Below are 19,255 nucleotides of genomic sequence, written 5' to 3'. Positions count from 1 at the left end.
AGAGGAGGAAGAGGAGGAGGAGGAGAAGGAGGAGGAAGAGGAGGAGGAAGAGGAGGAGGAAGAGGAGGAGGAGGAAGAGGAGGAGGAAGAGGAGGAGGAGGAAGAGGAGGAGGAGGAGAAGGAGGAGGAAGAGGAGGAGGAAGAGGAGGAGGAGGAGGAGGAAGAGGAGGAGGAAGAGGAGGAGGAGGAAGAGGAGGAGGAAGAGGAGGAGGAGGAGGAAGAGGAGGAGGAAGAGGAGGAGGAAGAGGAGGAGGAAGAGGAGGAGGAGGAAGAGGAGGAGGAAGAGGAGGAGGAAGAGGAGGAGGAGGAAGAGGAGGAGGAAGAGGAGGAGGAAGAGGAGGAGGAGGAAGAGGAGGAGGAAGAGGAGGAGGCGTCTCATTCAAGTCTAACAGCAACAGTTACATTCAGCAGCAGTGTTTTAGAACAGCTAGAGAGGAATTTATTACGTTTGGCAAAAATGTTTAATTAGAGGATTCTGTAGTGTCACAAACTGTATGTAAAACTTCAATAAATACAGACGTGTCGGGTCAAGTTTAGTTTTTTTGTGTGGTAGTTTGAAATAAGGTTCCTTCTCATACATGAGGTGTGAAGAGTGTGATTTTTCCCCATGTGTTTGAATATGTCTCACTAGACTAGTTTGTGCATTTTATTTGGAATATTATTAGGATATCATGACGGTTTTACATTTTCTATTACAGAGACCCTCTTACTGCTGATTAATCCCACACTAGTCAGGCTGCAACATACATGGATTAATCTGCTGCTGAAAATAGTCCTGAATAAAATCACTGCAAGCAAGCAGCTGCTTGTATATGAAGTGTTTATGAAGTAGAAGTCCAAGTATTTAGAGTTGCACTAACACAGTCTTTGTAGGAAATGATAAAAAGCAGAATAACAGCAACGTGAATCTAAGTCGATTTAAAATGAAGGCAGTGTAATTAATTAATATTCTAGAATAAATAATAATAACATTGGACATGTAATTTAATATTCAATAGAAAGAAATCCAGTTTTGTGCTTGGTATTTGATCAGTGTGTGTAATATGAGGTGGATTAGTCTCTTTTAAATGATGCCTGAAAAAACAGAACCATCTTTATCACCATCTGAAGGTAAATTGAGAACTTTATTTTTTAGTCACTTAACCAACAAATCCAAAAACAAAAGTGCAAATGTGTGATTTCTGTCCGAGCAATGCTTCGGATTAATATTTCAAATTAAAAACAGCATTAGTGTTTTAGACTAAATGAAATAAAATAAATACCCACAATAAATCTTCAATATATACAACAGTTGTTTCTTTAGTACATTCTCTTGGCATCTTAAAAGCAAAACAACATGGAGTGACGACTTTTGATGCTAACCACCCTCAAAGTTCACGGACTTTGTGAAGCGATGGTTATTTTTCACCACAACAAATATCACGACACAGGAAACAGCTGAACGGAGAGAAACACTGAATGTAGGGAGGATGTTTCCCAGAATCTTGATATTTTTGAAGAGTTGCAAATGACCTTCACTGAAATATCAGCATCTTCAAACACACTTCTGTCCTTCTCAGTTACTTTTCTTCATTTTAAAGATAAATCAGCAGCTGCCGGCTGTTTTAACGTTTCCTTAATATTTAGCTTTTAGCATCGCACGCAGCAGAGGTACCGTTTTAATGCTATTTTTGACAGTTCAAGTAACAGAAGCTCAAACAGAGTACCACTAATTCCTCAGCTGGAAAGTCTTAAACTGGCAGCAGATATGCCAACTCTGGATCTGAAACAATGCTTTTGAAGGCTCCTGCACATGAAACTCAGTGAAATATTTGTTAGTAAATCCAGAGGAGAAGCTCTAAGTTATGAAAGAATCCAACATGACCTTGCTTTGTATCTCTGTTCAGAGGTGACCATCAGAAAAACAAGATATGATCTATTAGGAACGATACAGACTGAAACTAAAGCTGCACTGATGTGACTCTTTCTGTCATCTTGTGTGTGCAGGAGCCTTTAGTTCAGCAGCAGCAGCAGCTTTCATGCTGTAAACAGTGAGAATAATGACTTACCCTGCGTCTCTGAAGTGATTCTGACTGACTGGAGTCTCACTTTAAGGCTCTGAAACAACTACATCAGCACAAGTTACTGAAAACAGGAACATTCAGAGCTTCGAACAGCAACTGTCAGTTTCAGGTGGAATTTGACTGAGACATAAAATGAACTTGGTTACAGGCAGCAGTAATAGAAATATGGCAGCAACACATGAAACAAAAACAACACAAAGTGCAACAAAGTGTTCATCTTTAAATAAAATCAGCTTCATCTGAACTTCCCCTCTGCTTTGTTCAATCGTTAACTGGTCCCATTTTTTAAACATGACAGACATGAGCTACTTTACCACAGACCCAAGGATTCCTACAGGTTCTGATTCTAATTGGCGCTTCTTCAGATTTTGTGTTGTTTAACGAAGCGATTAGATTTTTCTAAGGTGTAAGTTGACATCAGCCATCACTGTTATTGAATATTAAATCATACAAAAAGGTGTGACAGAAATGAGCTTTTTATCTGTGGTCCTGCAAATTCTGCATAAAGACTTTATGTAGATTTTATTTCTCAAGTCTGAATATTTCATTTTGTTGCTGTGAACTTTATGATGTCACTTTGACTGGATCGCAGAACGTTTTCAAGACATCAGGGCTGAAAAGAATGAATTAAAGTGGATGTAATAATTCAAGTTAATTGGCTGACTGACAGGAAATGAATCAGCAGGAAGTTTTAAAATCGATTAACCGTTTCAGTCACTTATGATCCAAGAAAATAACTTTTCTTTAGTTCACTTTCCCAAATGTTTTTGATCAGACATTTGAAGATGAGGTCTGTAAATGTATTTTTGACATATTAGAGATGGAAAACTGATTTAAAACAAAATAAATCACTCATTGTACCCTAAGACTGGCTGTGATAGGAGGACATCCAACCAGTCATGATCATTAAAGCCTTCTGAACCAGTAAAATGAAACAGTCGTACTTGAACACCTGCAGTACAGATGTGTTCAGACTACAATAATAATAGATAAATGGGATTATAGATGGAGACCTGCAGGAGTTAACAGGTACAGACCTGAATGTTCACATTTAAAACACAAACTCTGAATATTCAAGCTTCCAGAGAACTCACAGGTACAAACTTCCATTTACTATTAAAGCCTTCCACCTTGTCTGAATGTCTAGAACAGAAGATTTAAGTTTACTGGAATAAAACACACCTTTTTGAATGAGATAATATTTCTTTGTGTTTTCTGTAATGATTTATAGAACAGATCACAACGTGTGACTCGTGTCAGTTTCATTTTAGTGAAACTAAAAATGATCAATTATCAGATTAATTCATTTTCTAACAGACTTCCAGCCTGAGCAGTGACTCTGTGATTCTCGCTGCCTTCAGTCTCAGTCCTGCCCCTCATCGTGGCCTTTACTTTAAACTGAAACAGCAGCAGTAGATAAATGACTGAATGGCATTATAGCTGCTACAGTTTAAGCTGAAGAACTAAATGAAAGTGAAGAAGAAAACCTTGGCAACTCCTGATTGGCATTTTTTTTTCATTCTGCACACAACTGATGTTGTGAGAAATCCTGGCAGCAGGAGCGTTCTGAGCTACTCTGAGAACATGGAGCTGCTGTGGTCACTACAGGGAGGAACTTGCCTTACAGGGTGGAGGGACTTTTCACAGGATGCACTACAGTAGTGTTGCACCGTGTTCTGCTCTGGATTTATTATTATTTACACCGTTGGAAGAGGAAAGATCTTCTGTCCTGCTAGTTGAACATGATGGACTCTGGATCCTGGTTCATCATCTGAGCCATGTGTCGCAGGACGTCCTTCTTGGTGATGATTCCCAGAAGACGCCTGCAGGAGTAAAGACATGAACACAAACATAATCAGTCTGTCTATGCAGGAGTGAAGAAATGACCATGAAGACGGTGAAAGAAGAAGAAAAGAAAAGAACTTTCTCAGCTAAAAGACAGAAGCTGCTCCACCATCCTGAGGAGATGAAAGTGAAACACCAGCGAAGGACGGTTCCCAGCTGAGGACTCTGCAGATAGAAACACCAACCTGTCTGCAAACCATCATCTTACCTGCATGCAGCCAGCGTAAGGTGGATGCTGGGGCGTAGCGTAGGTGTTTTCATTTCCACATTTTACAACAAAACACATCAATATATGTTTCCTTACAGTCCAACAGCATGTTTTCTCTGCTGCTAACAGTCACTAAAGTTTTGTAACCGTTCTACTGAAAAAAAAAAACAAAGTTTCTCTTCTTTGATCACTTCTGCTTTAAAACTTGCTTTTAATTTTACTCAGAGGCACAAGCTGGTGACAGAAGCCATCTCACCACACAAAACACTAAGTGATGGATTAAATCGTAGTTTGGATCACAAATATTCTCCATATCGAAATTAACTTTGATAAACAAACCATGGCGTCAGTCATAGCATAATAAAACAAAAATGACCCAAAACAGCAAATTTAAACCATCTTATAATCACCAGCTGAACTTTCAAATGAACAGTAACACACATAATATCATAGGGAATTCATAGTTTATTGGCAATTTAAAAACTGCTAAAAGAAAGAATTAGGTGGAGTCTTAAGGACAAAACAAGCAGAAGAAAGCAGCTTTTGGTCTGTTATTTAGTATTTTGAATACGATATCTGAAATTGTGATGGACATTTTTTAAATTATTTCCATACATTCTACAGAATTATCAATCCAAATGAAGTGAGAATACGACAAACAAATGAGAAGTGGACTCACAACTGTAATTAACTTTTTGAACTTCAAAAGATATGCTGATATCTTCTGAGATTTAAATGTACACTGTTGAGATTTATGGAGCAGTAGTTTGACTTTGCTGCAAACTAAAACTAAAAATAAATAGTAAATGAGCTTCCCAACCAATTGAAACACACAAAAAAGACTGGAGCTATTGGTAAAATGTAATTTCCGGCACTAATGTTGAGCTGTTTTATGTATGCCGCATTGTAAAAATCTAAAATATTTACTCAACTGTTTGTTTACCACATGCAACAGTAAACTTTTTATGTTTACAGCCTAAAAGTCTGACATTTGAGGCTTTCTATCGCTATAATGTTGACTAAACGTAGGTAGAAAACTGATTATTAGGTAATGAATGATGGACAGAAGGCAGATTAGAAACAGAACGAGTGCTCCTACCCGCTCCTGGTCACCAGACACTGGCGGAGGCCCAGCTTGCGGAAGATGTCCACCACCGTCTCCATGGGCGTGTGGTCGGTGACGGTGAAGGGGCTGAGGTTCAGGATGCGTCGGAGCTTCAGAGGCTGCGGGTTGCTGGCCAGCAGCTGCGGCGCGTCCTCAGTGAAGTAAACCACCGAGCTGCTCACCACGCCGTCCTGCTTCTGACGGGCGTTTTCTGTGGACAGACAGGTGGAGGGGAATGTTAGAACATCATCAGGTAACCTAGAGATGGACATAGAGACACACACTGGCCATCTGGAAAACACCTTCACTGGGAATCCAGTGTTTGGAAAAACACTTAATTGACAACAAACAAAACTAAACTTCTATTTGAAGGCAGGTTGATGAAGAATTCGCAGCTCCAGGAGATTTCCTTAATGTTGATATCGGATACTAAAATTTAAAAAAAGGTTATTTCTGGAAGTATTTGTGACTAAAGAATATTTTGTACCAGAATGATCATGAATGATGGAGTCTGTTTGGTCAAGTCAAGGCACATTTGTTACTCCACCAAGGAATGTGGCAGAGTTATGTGATGATCAGCGTCTGTCTGTCTGTCTGTCTTTTTCATTGAAGGTCAGAAATGACACAAGGACCAAGTGATTAGATTTTGGCAGTGATGCGGCATAAAGTCTGGATCCACGGATTGGTTAAAGATTTCTCTATTTTTTTTGCACATATTTCGGTTAACTTCTCACAAATTTTGACAACATTTAGAAAATATACTTATTTTCTGGGGTGAAATTTGAGTCATTTTGGACATGTTTGTAGTCATTTTTAGAACCCTTCTAAGCCATCCTAGATGTTTAACTCATTTTGGACAGATTGTGAACAGGAAAAGCGGATTTTTGAGCAAGTTCTGGACAAATTTCTCATCACTTTGGATAAATGTGGAGATTTGTTAAAGATTTCTGTATCATTGCCAGATAGCGGCACGGCATCACTGTAACCATGACAACCAGTGAACACTACATCAGCTGCCTGCTGATGATCACATGATTGTGATCCTACTACAAATCCACCTCTGAGGACTTATCAGGACTTATCCGTCAGAAATGATCCAAGGAACAACTGATTAAATTGTGGGGGTGTTTCTGAGTCCCATCAATTCCCGCCGCCTGCTACATATTTAGGTCACGTGATCCGGTATCCGTACATAACGTACACATGCAGAACACACACCTGTGCTCAGTGCAAGGTCATTTTGTTTGTGGGTACAGCTATATTAAACGGAGCTGTGATTTCTGATCATCAATAACTAATAAAAAAATGCTGCATTTCTGACATATGGGGAAATGAGCAGCCTTGGAGGAGGACTGAGCTCTCTGAGTGTTTTTCTAGTTTATAAATGCAGATCTCTACATCTGTTTCTGCAGATCTGTCCTTTCTGTGTCAGTTGGCTTTTTGTAGTTTTCCTTCTTAAAGCTCTGAATCACAGAAACGACCTCGTTGAATGAAAACTAACTGATAGCGAGTGTGAGGTCCCGGCGCTGAACGAAGCCGATGAGCCTCTCCGACTCTCTGGACACGACCACTGGGAAGCCGTTGTAGTCAGTGTCTTTGATGAGTGTCTCCACGTCCTCCACCGTGGTGCTGTCCTGGGTGAGGACGGCCAGAGGCGGGTCGTTCCTGCGGGGCCGCATCACGTCGGTGGCCAGGGTGCGGTGGGTGAACTCGTCCCGGACGTCCAGGTAGGGGTAGCCGTTCAGCTGGATGTGCGATTCGTAGATGCCTTCCTTCCCGAAGGCGTCCGCCACCCACTTGCTGGTGACGGCGGCAGCCATCAGGGGGACGATGTACTCCAAGCCGCCTGTGAGCTCGAACATGATGACCACCAGAGAGACAGTCATCCTGGTCACACCGCCTGAACGGACAAAACAACACCAGCGTTAACCCAGCAGAGACTCAGCAGGCTGTAGGACTGAAACGATTACTGTTTAGTATCATTTATAGAATATTTGCTGCTAATAGATTTTAATAACGTTGCTGCTTCTCCCTCTTTTATGCTAAGTGGAGGTGGACACCTGAGGGCATTGCCTTGATTCACTATTTTACAGATTAAATCATTAATTTAGAAGAACAATAAGTCAGAGATTAATGTTTGACAAACATAATAGTTTATGGATTATACAGGGTTGTTACAACAAGAATAAAAAGTAGTTTAAACCCATTCACCGATCATAAAAGCCAGATTATGAACATACGATGGAACACTAGTAAAGAAACATTTAGTGTTTTATCTTAATTTTTTTAGTCCTTCCCAGCATGATACAACAATATTTCCATGAATTAAATCAAGATGACACTGAGTGGGATAAGCGTCAGTAAACCGGTGTTTTAGATTAAGTGAAACTTTGTTAAATTCTTGCTTTGGTAGCAGCTTGATGATGAACAGAATTCCTGCATTATTTTAGATCACAGGGTCTCCTGACATCCTGAAACAAACATCTCAGCCAACAGAAGCCGCAAAGTAAGATCTGCCTCCAGTAAATCAAATTCAAGACGAAAAATTCCTTCAGGCCTTTAAGGCTACTGAACTGTTTCAGAAAACCTGTAGTTCCACTGATGAAGGTGTTTTTAAGTATTTAATTGATTGATTAATAAGTTGATAAATAAAAAAATAAAAATGCTAAGAAGTTGACAACATTTATTTAAAAAGGTGCATTAAACTGTGGATGATATGATTCCCTTATTGTCAGACAGATTAAACTAATTACATTTTTAAAAGAAAAACCTAAATAAAATCTTTAAAATGCTATTTGTCCATTTTGCTTCTAAGTTTGTGAAACATATTCCATCTATTTAAATTGCCTCCTTTCTTTATCACATTCAGTTCTGTGACTGTTTTCATTTAGAAACAGGAATTAGTGTCACTGAAATGTTAAATCTAACTGTCAGCATCATTAGATTTATTCTTCATTCAGCTAAACCCTGAATCGACTCACCCAGACAGGCAGCAGCTCCCACCATGGCGTACAGTCCAGGCGTGACGCAGTCGGCGCCGGGTCGGCACCAGTTCTTGAAGATGATCCAGTCGTGGTGGTGGTACGCCATCTGCTCCACGGCGATCCCGACGATCCGCCCGGCGATCGCTCCTACGGCCATGCTGGGAATGAAGAGACCTGAGGGGATCTGAGGAGCACACGGAAGCAGGAATCTGGTCAGGTAAAGTAGTGAAAAATAAAATAATAAATAAAATAATACTGCTGATTTACAGCAACACCAGAGCTAGACAAAATATTAAAAGCTTCCAATGTGGCCGACACTCAGAAAATATCATTCAGTCGAGTCTGACACTTAAATTCTGCAGAAATTGTAAAAAACTAATGTCTTCATCTTCATCTTCCTCTTACTGACCTTCATGCCGAAGGTGAAGATGGTGATGACGATCTTGAAGATGAGGGCGAGGGCGAGCTGCCACAGGGCGTTGTAGACCCCGGGCCCCGCCGGTCGGTCTGGGATGTCGTCTACCGGCCGGCTCATGTTGGGGTTGTTGATGTAATCGCAGAGCTGAGACGACTCCAGAGCACCGCAGTCGTTGAAGAGCTCTGAGATGAGCTCGCTGGTGCTGCGGCGGGTGTACGGGTTGGGGTAGGCCAGCACAGCGGTGATCCCCGTCACCGCGATGACCTCCAGGACCGGGTACTTCCCCAGCTGGGTGGTCTTCCTCCGCCGGCACCAGGCGATGTTGGCCCGGATGAAGAGCGTCCCCCAGAGACCGCCGAAGACGCCCAGCAGGATGAAGGGAACCAGCTCGGCCATGTACCACGGAGTGTGGTACTCCACGTAGAACAGCACCAGCCGGCTGTTTCCAAACGGGTTGATGGAGCGCAGCGTGAAGGCGGCAACCAGAGCGGCGAAGAACGAACGCCACAGAGTCTTTAGGGGGAAATAATAACTGACCTGCAGGAAAGAGGAAGGACCAATGATGCTAGAGAGACATCAAAGTGTTTCTGAGACAGAAGAAATATAAACGCATAAAGGCAGCAGCAGCCTACGTCTACAGAGAGATTCATTCAAGATTTTCCTGAAGAAAGCAAGCAATTTAATGTATTTAAAGTGCTTTACAGGCAAAGTGAAAACACGTGAAACTGTGTGTGAACTGTAAGAAAAAAAGATTATTTAGAACTGATTGAATAAAACTGCAATAAAAGGCAGAAAGTAGGAAAAAGCAGGCTCTCGAGGTAATTGTGTTGTACCTTTTAGGAAAAGTGCTCTTGGGCAGTCAGTTTTCTCTTTTCGTGCATCACAAACCTGGAATACTACACCAAGTGCCATTCATGAACAACCACACCTCACCTCATTTACTAAACATCTCAAAGCATGGCTATTGGAAAATCAGATCTGTGATCATAATACTGTGTAAATTTGTTCGCCATTGATTGGGCTCGTCCCTGAAGACTCTGTGTAATTTGTTTTAAATGTGTAGACGTGGGCTTTGGGCAATATAGCCATGTTTAATAGTGTTTAAGGATTATGAGCGACGGTGATAATGGGATATGTGCAATAGTGTTAGATGGGACATGTATAGGGTAATTATATGTTATGTAGACGGGGATATGTGCAATAGTGACTAAGAGAAATGTGCAATATTATTATGTGCAATAGTGGCAATGGGAAATGTGCAATACAATTAAATGTAACAGTGTCAGAGGGATATATATATAGCGGACCCTTATGTTACAGTGACAGAGGGAGAAGTGTAGTATGACAATGTGCAATAATGTAGAGGGATATGTGCAATAGCAACAAAGAGATATTTGCAATATAATCACGTGTAAATGTTAATTAATTAGTGCTTATCAGCTTTTGTCTGTTATGTCCACTAAGTGTTATCGTTTGTTGTTGTTTTTTTTAATATGGATGTCTTTGTTCAGTTATGGTTTTATGTTGTTCTCTATTTTTGATCTGCCAATGGGACTTGAGATGGAAATTAGCCGTATGGCTACAATCTCTCGTATTTACATGGAAATGTACATTAATACGAACTGTCCCATTTTAAAAATAAATAAAGGAATGAATGAATTAATGAAAAATAAAAACATGCAGGAGATAAATTGTGTGGAAAAGAAGTGAATTCAAATTGAATGAATAAAAAGTGCAGCCAGTTTAGACAAGACTCCATAAAATAAAACTCATTAGTTAGAAACAGTGGCAAAAAAGCTGTGTTTAGCTTCCTGTTAATAATAGCAACATTTAGGGAAAATGAGAAGCTCAAACTGTAGCATAATGACTAAATGTCTTTTCACTGTGTCTGGTGTGAACTTTCGGCAAAACTAATTGTCTAAAAGAGAATCTAGCATTTATTATTTTAATAAGGACGGTTTTTGGAAAGCAAGAACATTTATTTTGAAAGATAAAGACACTTTATGAAAGATAACATTTTCGACAGTAGAGACATTTTTTGGAAGTGAGGAAGGTAAAATTAAAGAGTTGCTCAAGAAGGAAAGAAGCAAAGCATTTTGCATCCAGATGAGGCTGGAAGAAATGATGAGAATGACCCCAAATGAAGCAGAAACGTGTCTGACTATTAAATGAAGCTGGGATGTCACTGAGTTTTCTCACCAACCTCTTCCAGACTGAACAGAACACCTCCGATGGGCGCTCCGAAGGCCACCGACACTCCAGCTGCTGCTGCTGCTGACAGCACCTGAAGGACGCACAAACCAGAAATATAAGAACAATGCTGCTGTTTCCTGTTAGTCAGTTTCATTAAATGTGTTCTTTGCAAACAGCAGACACAATATATAGTCTGATCTTCTGTGCAGGTAGTCGGATGCTAGCCACTCACCTCCCTCCGCTTGCCCTCGTTCTTGCTGTACTTGGAGAAGAGGCTGCAGAATAAGTTTCCACAGCAGCAGGCCACGTGGACCAGAGGACCCTCCTTCCCTAGACTGAGGCCCGACGACACCGCCAGCACCAGGGTCACCGTCTTGATCAGCAGGGTCCATTTCCCCAGATAACCCCGGATGATGAAGCCACTGAGGATCGTCTTGATCTTCACAAAACCACAAACGGCAAAAAGACAATGACAGCGATTAGGCAAGGCAAGTTTATTTGTATAGAACCGTTCATGTCCAAGACAATTCAAAGTACTTTACATAAAACATTAAGAGCATTACAGTGAAGTGCAGATAGTTAAATGATAGTGTGCAGATTTCATGCATAGGTGCATGAGAAAAGAAATGCTTTAACCTGAATTTAAAAGCTTCTACATTTGGTGAAACTTTAATCTCCACTGCCAGTTTTTTCCACTTGTTTGCAGCAGAACAGCTAAATGCTGCTCCTCCGTGTTTAGTCCGGACTCTGGCCTGGACTTGACCTGAGTCCTTGGAACTAAGAGCCCTGCTAGGTCTGTATTCTCTCAACAGATTGCAGATGTATTGTGGGATTTGTAAACGGTCAATAGGGTTTTAAAATCTATTCTGTGACTGACTGGAAGCCAGTGCAGAGATTTTAAAGTGGTGTGATGTGTTCAGATCTCTTCGTCCTGGTTGAAACTCCAGCAGCAGCATTCTGGATGAGCTGAAGCTGTTTAATGCTCTTTTTCTGAAGTTCTGTTAAAATACCATCACAGTAATCCGCATGGATGAGTTTCTCCTGGTCTTTCTGGGAGACAAAACTTCTAATTCTGTTGATGTTTTTGAGTTGGTTTGAGTTTTGATTAGGGCTGCAAGTTAATCAATGAGGTCATAAAATGTCACAAAGTCGTGTAAAAAAGAATGTGTTTGTTGCACGTTTTATCCCATTCCTAATCTAAAACTTTAATATTGAGCTCAGATTCATATTTATTCCATCATATTAATGCTGAAGTCTGTCTTCCCCTCTTTGATTTACACAGCAGTGATCTACCTTGACGAGTCGACAGAACATATAATCCTGTTCAAACTTCAATCACACGTTACGAAGCTCAGCTGCAGCGCCTCATCACTCTGGATGTTACCTCGGGGATTCCTGATCCGCAGGCGTAAGGAGCGAACACTCGGACCAGCGAAACCGCCAGGAAGGAAAACAGCAGAGCCCAGAGAACGTAGAGGAAGTAGTTCAACACGTACGCTCCCGCTCCCTGAAAGAACAGAGTCGCATTTATCAGCCACAAAAACACTGATCTGGTCTGCAAACAGGGGAGACTTCAGACTTCTTTCAGTGGTGATTTCTTTCATTAACACTCATAGAACAATGAAATCTGTTTGTTTTACTGTGGGACCTTTAAAGCACTTTTTGAGTCTAAATGTTAGTTCTGGCATCGGTAAAAAGGTGGACAGTAAATAGAACACAGTACAAAGGTAATGGGGTGGAGCTGAACATGAAGATCTCAGCGATTCTCCTCAGTTTTATAAGAAAAGGTAGTTTGTCTGAGAATGACAGGAAAAAATATCACCATCTACTTTTTTCTTTATGTATTTTTACAGTTTTAATTTTCTTAATAAGTAAAAATTATTATTTTGCCTCACAGTACAACCGCTGGACACACGAGCAAAGCTACAAGCGTCTGTAGGAAACCTTATCTTTATTGTATCGTAATTTGCTTTTATTTTGTTTAACCTCCTGAACTCCAACACATAGCGGCAGACATGAAGAGTTTTTTTTTCCTTAATTGCCAAAATTGCACTATTAATCAGTGAGAGACTGTAAAAGTAGAAAGAATTGCTACATTTTCAACTTTCTGACAGTCCTTCAACTACTCCACTGTGACATTCAAAACTTAACCAAAACCAGAATCAAGAAATAGGGTATTTAAATCAAACAGTCATTTAACCAACAATCTGTGACTTTTCAGGCAAACTGCAGGTTGTGTTTACACGGAGCAGAGAGGAGACAAGTATGGAATTAATTAGAAACATAAATAGGCAAATATCTACGGTAAGTAGAGTCACAATAACCTGTGGTGATAAAATGTTGTACTTGTTGATTCACAGTTCTTATAATTTTTGTAAAATAAATGATCAAATAAATTCAACTTCAGCATTCTTTTTGCTGATTTGTGTCATTTTACTTGTATGATGCTGCACTAAACACATTTCTGAGTTCTCTCTACTTCAAGTCCTGGTTCTTGTTTCCACAGAGGTGCAGGACTTTAGATTGTCGTGAAAAATGAACCCACAGTGAGGAAAAATGCAATGGGGAAAAACAAAGGCACACAAATTACATTAGAAGGTTAGCTTATTTACATAAAGCCGACAAGCCAATCCTGATAAGAAATAAAAGTGATGATTTTTAAAGCTGAACAACAAGCAGGTGGTGGTAGAACTCCATATCTGACCTCAGCGTGACCCGTCATCAACTCGGCCCATTTCTGCCACTGGGGACACTTGTCCCGGTCGTCGAACGTCGTCTCGTTGGAGGTCCAGCAGCACTGCTCATGGCTGTACCAGAAGGCTGAAAGACACACGCCTTCCTTCAGGTCCGTCATCCAGTCCACCGCCAGGTCGATCACCCCGGCCAGCGTACCTGAACACAGCAGCAGGAGGTGTCAGAACAGAGGATTCATCCCAGACGATGAACAGGCTGGATCAGAAAAACTTTCTCATCCTATCAAGCTTTCATCGTCTTTCTTGTCAAGGTTTCAAAATCAAATCAGTCAGGCATCAATAAAACCCTCGAACTCAGAGACCTCGACATTTATCAGTCCAAGTTTCATCTTTCTGTTTCCTAATTATTATTGTGGTCTTTACAAAGCTGAAACCACACATTCCTTTCCTTCCACTGCCTTTTCACAGCCAGCTTAAAAATCTGAGACTTTGTTCTGAGCTAAATGAATCCTTTTGCCTTCACTCTGTAAAAAATCTTACATGTTTATAGTGAGGCAGCGAGAAAAATAACTGAACAAGCAAGTAAATCAAGCAGCATCATCCTAAATTCAGAAAAACAAACACATCCAGGGTTTTTCCATGACCTCTTTAGGTGGGAAAGGTCCTGTAGTGTTTGTAAAAAGTGGCTGACTGACATGAGCAACAGGAGCTCAGATAACCTAATTTACCTCAATGCTGAGAGCTGCAGAACTGTGTAAAAACTAAACCCTCACAACTAAAGATATAGGTGTAGTGTTTCAGGTATTATAAAACTGAGAAATAAGGCACACTGTTGTGGCAACACACGTGGCTTGGAAACAATCCATTAAAGAAGTGACTTTGGAATTATTTCATTCATTATATATGTTGATTTCATGACCCTACTTCTGACATAACAGAGTTTGTGTATTTTAGTCAGGAAAGCCACGAACATCTGAATGAAAACACAAACCACACTACAAATGTGCATCAATAACGACAAAAGTGAGCGTCTAGACACTGTCAGGCTTCCTCTCTTCACCATCCAAGCTTGATTTGTGCACATTTTGTGTGTCTGCAGAGTTGCAGACTGACTAACAGGACATATAATAAAAATTATAAATAAATAATGCAAAGAAAAATCTAAACAAAAGCAAAGCTTGCTCACTGGGAATCACTCAATAAGTAATAATACTGCATTGGACTGACCTAATATGTAATTTAGTCCGGTAAAGCTGTATTTTATATCATTGTTTGTAGGTAAAATCACATCACAGTTGAGTCTTAACCTCACATTTAAACTTGGTAGGTTCATTCACAATGCCAGTCTTATCTTTAGACAGTTTTAAGCTGTTGCTTTAAATATGTGGCATAAATATCAGTGAGTTGACTCGACTTGATAAAATAGCTTTGAAAAGTCTCCTCCAGAGCCGTCATGGACCTCAGTGTAAATAGAATTGATAAATGCTCCTCAGAGTGTTTCTGTCAGTGAGTCTGGAGACTGGTTGGACCACAGAAACACTGAGAGGCTGACCTGAGAGGAGGCCGATGAGCAGCATCACCACCCATCCTGACCAGGCGTCCAGCAGGCTCTTGATCAGCTCCCACATGGACTCTTTACTCTTACTGGTGATCTAGTGGACAAACAACAAGAACACACACATATTGTTCATTTGCAAAGTTGTCATGAGCAGAACACAGAGAAATCTTACTGAGTAAAACTGTTTTTTTGGCCTCTTTGTATTTCTGAGTGTCACTTAGCAGGACAGGTAACCCGTCAGTGAGTTCACCTGTCTGATTTTCTGCTGTGACTGTAAACACCTCGTCTCTCACCCTCTACCCCTGACTTGTGATACTCCTGAAGCCTTCAGGTCATGTCTCTATGTCTGAACAGCACAAAGGAAAGCTTCACTAACTTTGCGGTGACGGTCCGTGTCTCTGGATTTCTCCCTCAGCCAGTCGATGGTGTGGAAATCTTCATACGTTCCCACGTCAGGAAAAGGCTCATCCAGAAAGTCCATCAGATTTCCAGCTCCATTCATCTCCTCTGTGGGCGTGGCAGCGCTGACTCCTGACCAGGTGAGAACATCATCAAACTGAGGTGTGAACATCATTCATTTCACCTTGAAACAGCAAAACATGTTAACTCCTGGAAACTACAGATGGTGTGGAGAAGACTACTGTCAGCTTTTAATTAAACTGTTGAACGTTTTAAATGGTAGCAGAACAGTTTGATGAAACAACAAAACTAACAACCCATAAAGGATGATATTAACCCTCTGGGCTCTATAGTGGCCATTTGTGTCCACTTTGCTTTCTTTTTTTTGACCATTTCAGCTGTGTTAATGCAAATGAAATGAAATTTTCCTAGGGTCTAGATTCTCTTCAGATCTTTAAATTTTCAACTTCATTTCTTTAAATATGTCAAAAATATACTGTATACTAACAATAGTTCCTCTTGGCTCTATCGTGGCCACTTTTGGCCAATTAAAACCCATGTAAACTATATTTTTTCATTCCTTGTTATTCACAGTACTAAATCATACAAGTTAGGTAAAATTGCTTTAATTCCTAACTCAACACTTCAAAATTGTAGTTTTTAATGTTTTCTACCAGATTGTGTCATTTGTCTATTTTTGGCCAAAGGAACAATTTCATGTAATATTCTTAGTTTCCAATAGGGGCGTATGATGACTTACTGCCCTCCAATGGAGTAAATGAATGACACAATTTTGACACAGGTGTGATCTTAAGGATGTCAGATAATGAAAATTGTGTCTGTGCATGAAATTGCATCACAAAAATGTATTTGTAAGAGAGAGAAATAAATTGTTGCATCTTAGATCCAGCTTGCAGTGAATTTGTGCTGATGCAGGCTGGTGAGCGTTGAGTGTCCCAGACAAACTGGACTTAGATGCACATGTTGAAAGCAACTGTAGCTTTGTTGTTTTCATAAAACAATCCCACACACAACTACACAACAGCCCTTACACACTCAAATATCTACTTTCCAAAAAAAATAAAAAATCACAGGTCACTTTGCAGAGATCAAAGATGCAGCTGCAGGAAACCAAAACAAGCTCTGCCACTGTTTATAAATGTGTCCTGGACTTTATGCAGGAGCAGTCAATACTAATGCTGGACGAGCCTAACAGCTCCCACATCATTTCTTCTCTGGCAAGATGGCAACAAGGTCATATTCACTGCTTCAAGAATGTGACTCTGTGAAGTGATCAGAGAGCGAAGATGGAGAGAAATCCTCTGCACTTGAAGAGACACTGTCCACAATGAGGACACATCCTGAAGATGAGGACACATCCTCTCCTGAAGATGAGGACACATCCTGTCCTGAAGATGAGGACACATCCTGAAGATGAGGACACATCCTCTCCTGAAGATGAGGACACATCCTGAAGATGAGGACACATCCTCTCCTGAAGATGAGGACACATCCTGAAGATGAGGACACATCCTCTCCTGAAGATGAGGACACATCCTCTCCTGAAGATGGGGACACATCCTCTCCTGAAGATGAGGACACATCCTCTCCTGAAGATGAGGACACATCCTCTCCTGAAGATGAGGACACATCCTCTCCTGAAGATGGGGACACATCCTCTCCTGAAGATGAGGACACATCCTCTCCTGAAGATGAGGACACATCCTCTCCTGTGTGTGTGAATGAGCAGCTTGTTGCATTCAAAGGTCATTGTGGATTTCACCAATATATGGCCAACAAGCGTTGGGAGGTCACTTACAAGAACAGTGTTAAAATATGGGTCACCTGTGATGTGGCAACCTCATATGCCTGGAGGATGCAGATTTACAAGGGAAAACCCCACAGTAGTTCCCAGGAAGTTAACCAGGGAATGAAGGTCACGTTCCAACTGACACAGGGGCTCCAAGGACACACTGTCACTTCTTACAACTTCTCCACTTCCTTTGTCTTGGCAGAGGAACTCCTCAGAAGAAAACTGGTTCTGATTGGCACAATCAGGAGAAACAAACCAGAGCTACCTCCCCAGCTCCTCCAGCTGTGGCAGAGTTAGATTCTGTCATCTGTCTTCGCTTCACCAAAACTACCATGGTGGGGTTCTAAATGCCCAAACAAGGGAAGAATGTGCTTCTTTTCAGCACAAAGCACAGGGAACCATCAGTCAGCAACGGGGAAAAGAGGAAGCCTGCAGCAATCCTGGACTACAGTAGGTGCAAAGGCGGTGTGGATAAACTAGACAAGGTTGTTAGAACCTACAGTTGTCAGAAAGGAAAACCAGCCACTGGCCACTGGCTCTCTTCTAAAAACTCCTGGATATCTCTGTATACAATACCTTTGTCCTGTGGAAATCAGTCCATCCTGAGTAGTTGCCTAAAACCTACCAAAGGAGAGTGTTCCTGGAAGAGCTGGGGCACATGCTGGTGACCCCAGAAGCTGTAAGAAGGCCTTGTCCCCCATGCTCAAAAGCCACTGCTACAACTGTTGCTGGGATACAGCAGTCTGAATCAGTGTGACCCACAGACCACCAACAAAATCAGGAGAAGGTGTGAACTGTGCACCTTCAGGAGAAGAGCAGCATCCACTCCATCTAATCTGTGGAAAGTGTCTGCAAAGATCACTCTACTGTGGTTTGTACATCCTGCTGCCCTTCAGCGCACACACACGCACACGCACACGCACACGCACACACACACACACACACACACACACACACACACACACGCCCTGCTTTTGTTCTCTTGTTCACTATCAAAATACATGTTGTTGTTCAAAGTAAACAACTGCTGCTTTGTTTCTCAAATCAAATTTAAAGGGTTAAAAGTTTTGAAGCTTAATGAAATTTTGGATTTCATGGTCAGGACTGATTCTAATTTTAAAAATTTAACTGTTGAAAGTAGAAAATAATAATAATGTGGGTTTTTTTTTTTTTACAGTATTTTGTAAAAACAGCAGGTGGCCATTTTTGGCCACGAACACGCTAAGTGGGAGTTTTTCTTCTTTTTTGTGTCACTCCACATAAAAATTAATGATGCATAAAAATCATTGATACTGCTAATTATTGACAAACATTTAGCTTCAATTATGATTATAAAATTAATCAGGCAGCATGTATTCTTTTTATTAAAAAAGTGATTTGTGCTTTTCTCCCTTTATAAATCATTAGCTATCATTAGTTATCTAACAGGCATTTAAAGGGTTAAAATTCTGAATTTGAATGAAATTTTGGTTTTCATGGACAGAACTGATTCTAATTTTAAAAACTTAACTGTTGAAAGTAGAAAATAATTTTAATGTGTTTGTTTACAGCATTTTGTAAAAACAGTAGGTGGCCATTTACTGCAGCACCTTTATTTACGTTAGCAGCTAAAGCTAACTTAGCTTCTCTTAATGCTGTCAGCTCGTCTTTTACCTTCTCCAACCTCCATGTTCCAGTCTGTTCTCACGACTGCGGATGGAAACCGTCTTCAAAATTACAGCTTATATAAAGTCGAGTAAACGGGACATTTTACAACGATATTCACAGAGAAAAATAAACCGACGGGAGACAGCGTCAGTGCTCAACCTGTCGATCTCACGCTACTTCAGAGATCTCGCGTTGGTTGAGCCTGAATCAAAGATCGTCTATTAAGCAGATGAGTGACACAATAAACAAAAACAAATAGCGGTGGAAGAAATGCTCATACTTCAGGTAAACTACAAGTCATGCTATGATGCAGTTCTATTACAGAGACT

General features: G+C 40.8%; 1 protein-coding gene across 1 annotated transcript; it reads right to left on the bottom strand.

The window, feature by feature from the left end:
- Positions 1-1,105: 1,105 nt before the first annotated feature.
- Positions 1,106-19,103, bottom strand: LOC111573286 (H(+)/Cl(-) exchange transporter 4). Its single transcript, XM_023277376.3, has 12 exons — positions 18,933-19,103; positions 15,444-15,598; positions 15,062-15,161; positions 13,521-13,708; positions 12,201-12,323; positions 11,049-11,255; positions 10,827-10,907; positions 8,615-9,160; positions 8,203-8,389; positions 6,723-7,121; positions 5,216-5,432; positions 1,106-3,886 (listed from the first exon to the last, which is right to left on the bottom strand). The coding sequence occupies exons 1-12, from the start codon at positions 18,946-18,948 to the stop codon at positions 3,796-3,798; spliced, it is 2,310 nt and encodes a 769-aa protein (XP_023133144.1). The 5' UTR covers positions 18,949-19,103; the 3' UTR covers positions 1,106-3,795.
- Between the last annotated feature and the right edge of the window lie 152 nt (positions 19,104-19,255).

This window comes from Amphiprion ocellaris, chromosome 24 (assembly GCF_022539595.1).
Source record: "Amphiprion ocellaris isolate individual 3 ecotype Okinawa chromosome 24, ASM2253959v1, whole genome shotgun sequence".
In the NCBI taxonomy this organism is placed as follows: domain Eukaryota; kingdom Metazoa; phylum Chordata; class Actinopteri; family Pomacentridae; genus Amphiprion; species Amphiprion ocellaris.
Note: the sequence above shows the minus strand (reverse complement) of the source record. Positions and strands in the feature narration are given on the sequence as shown.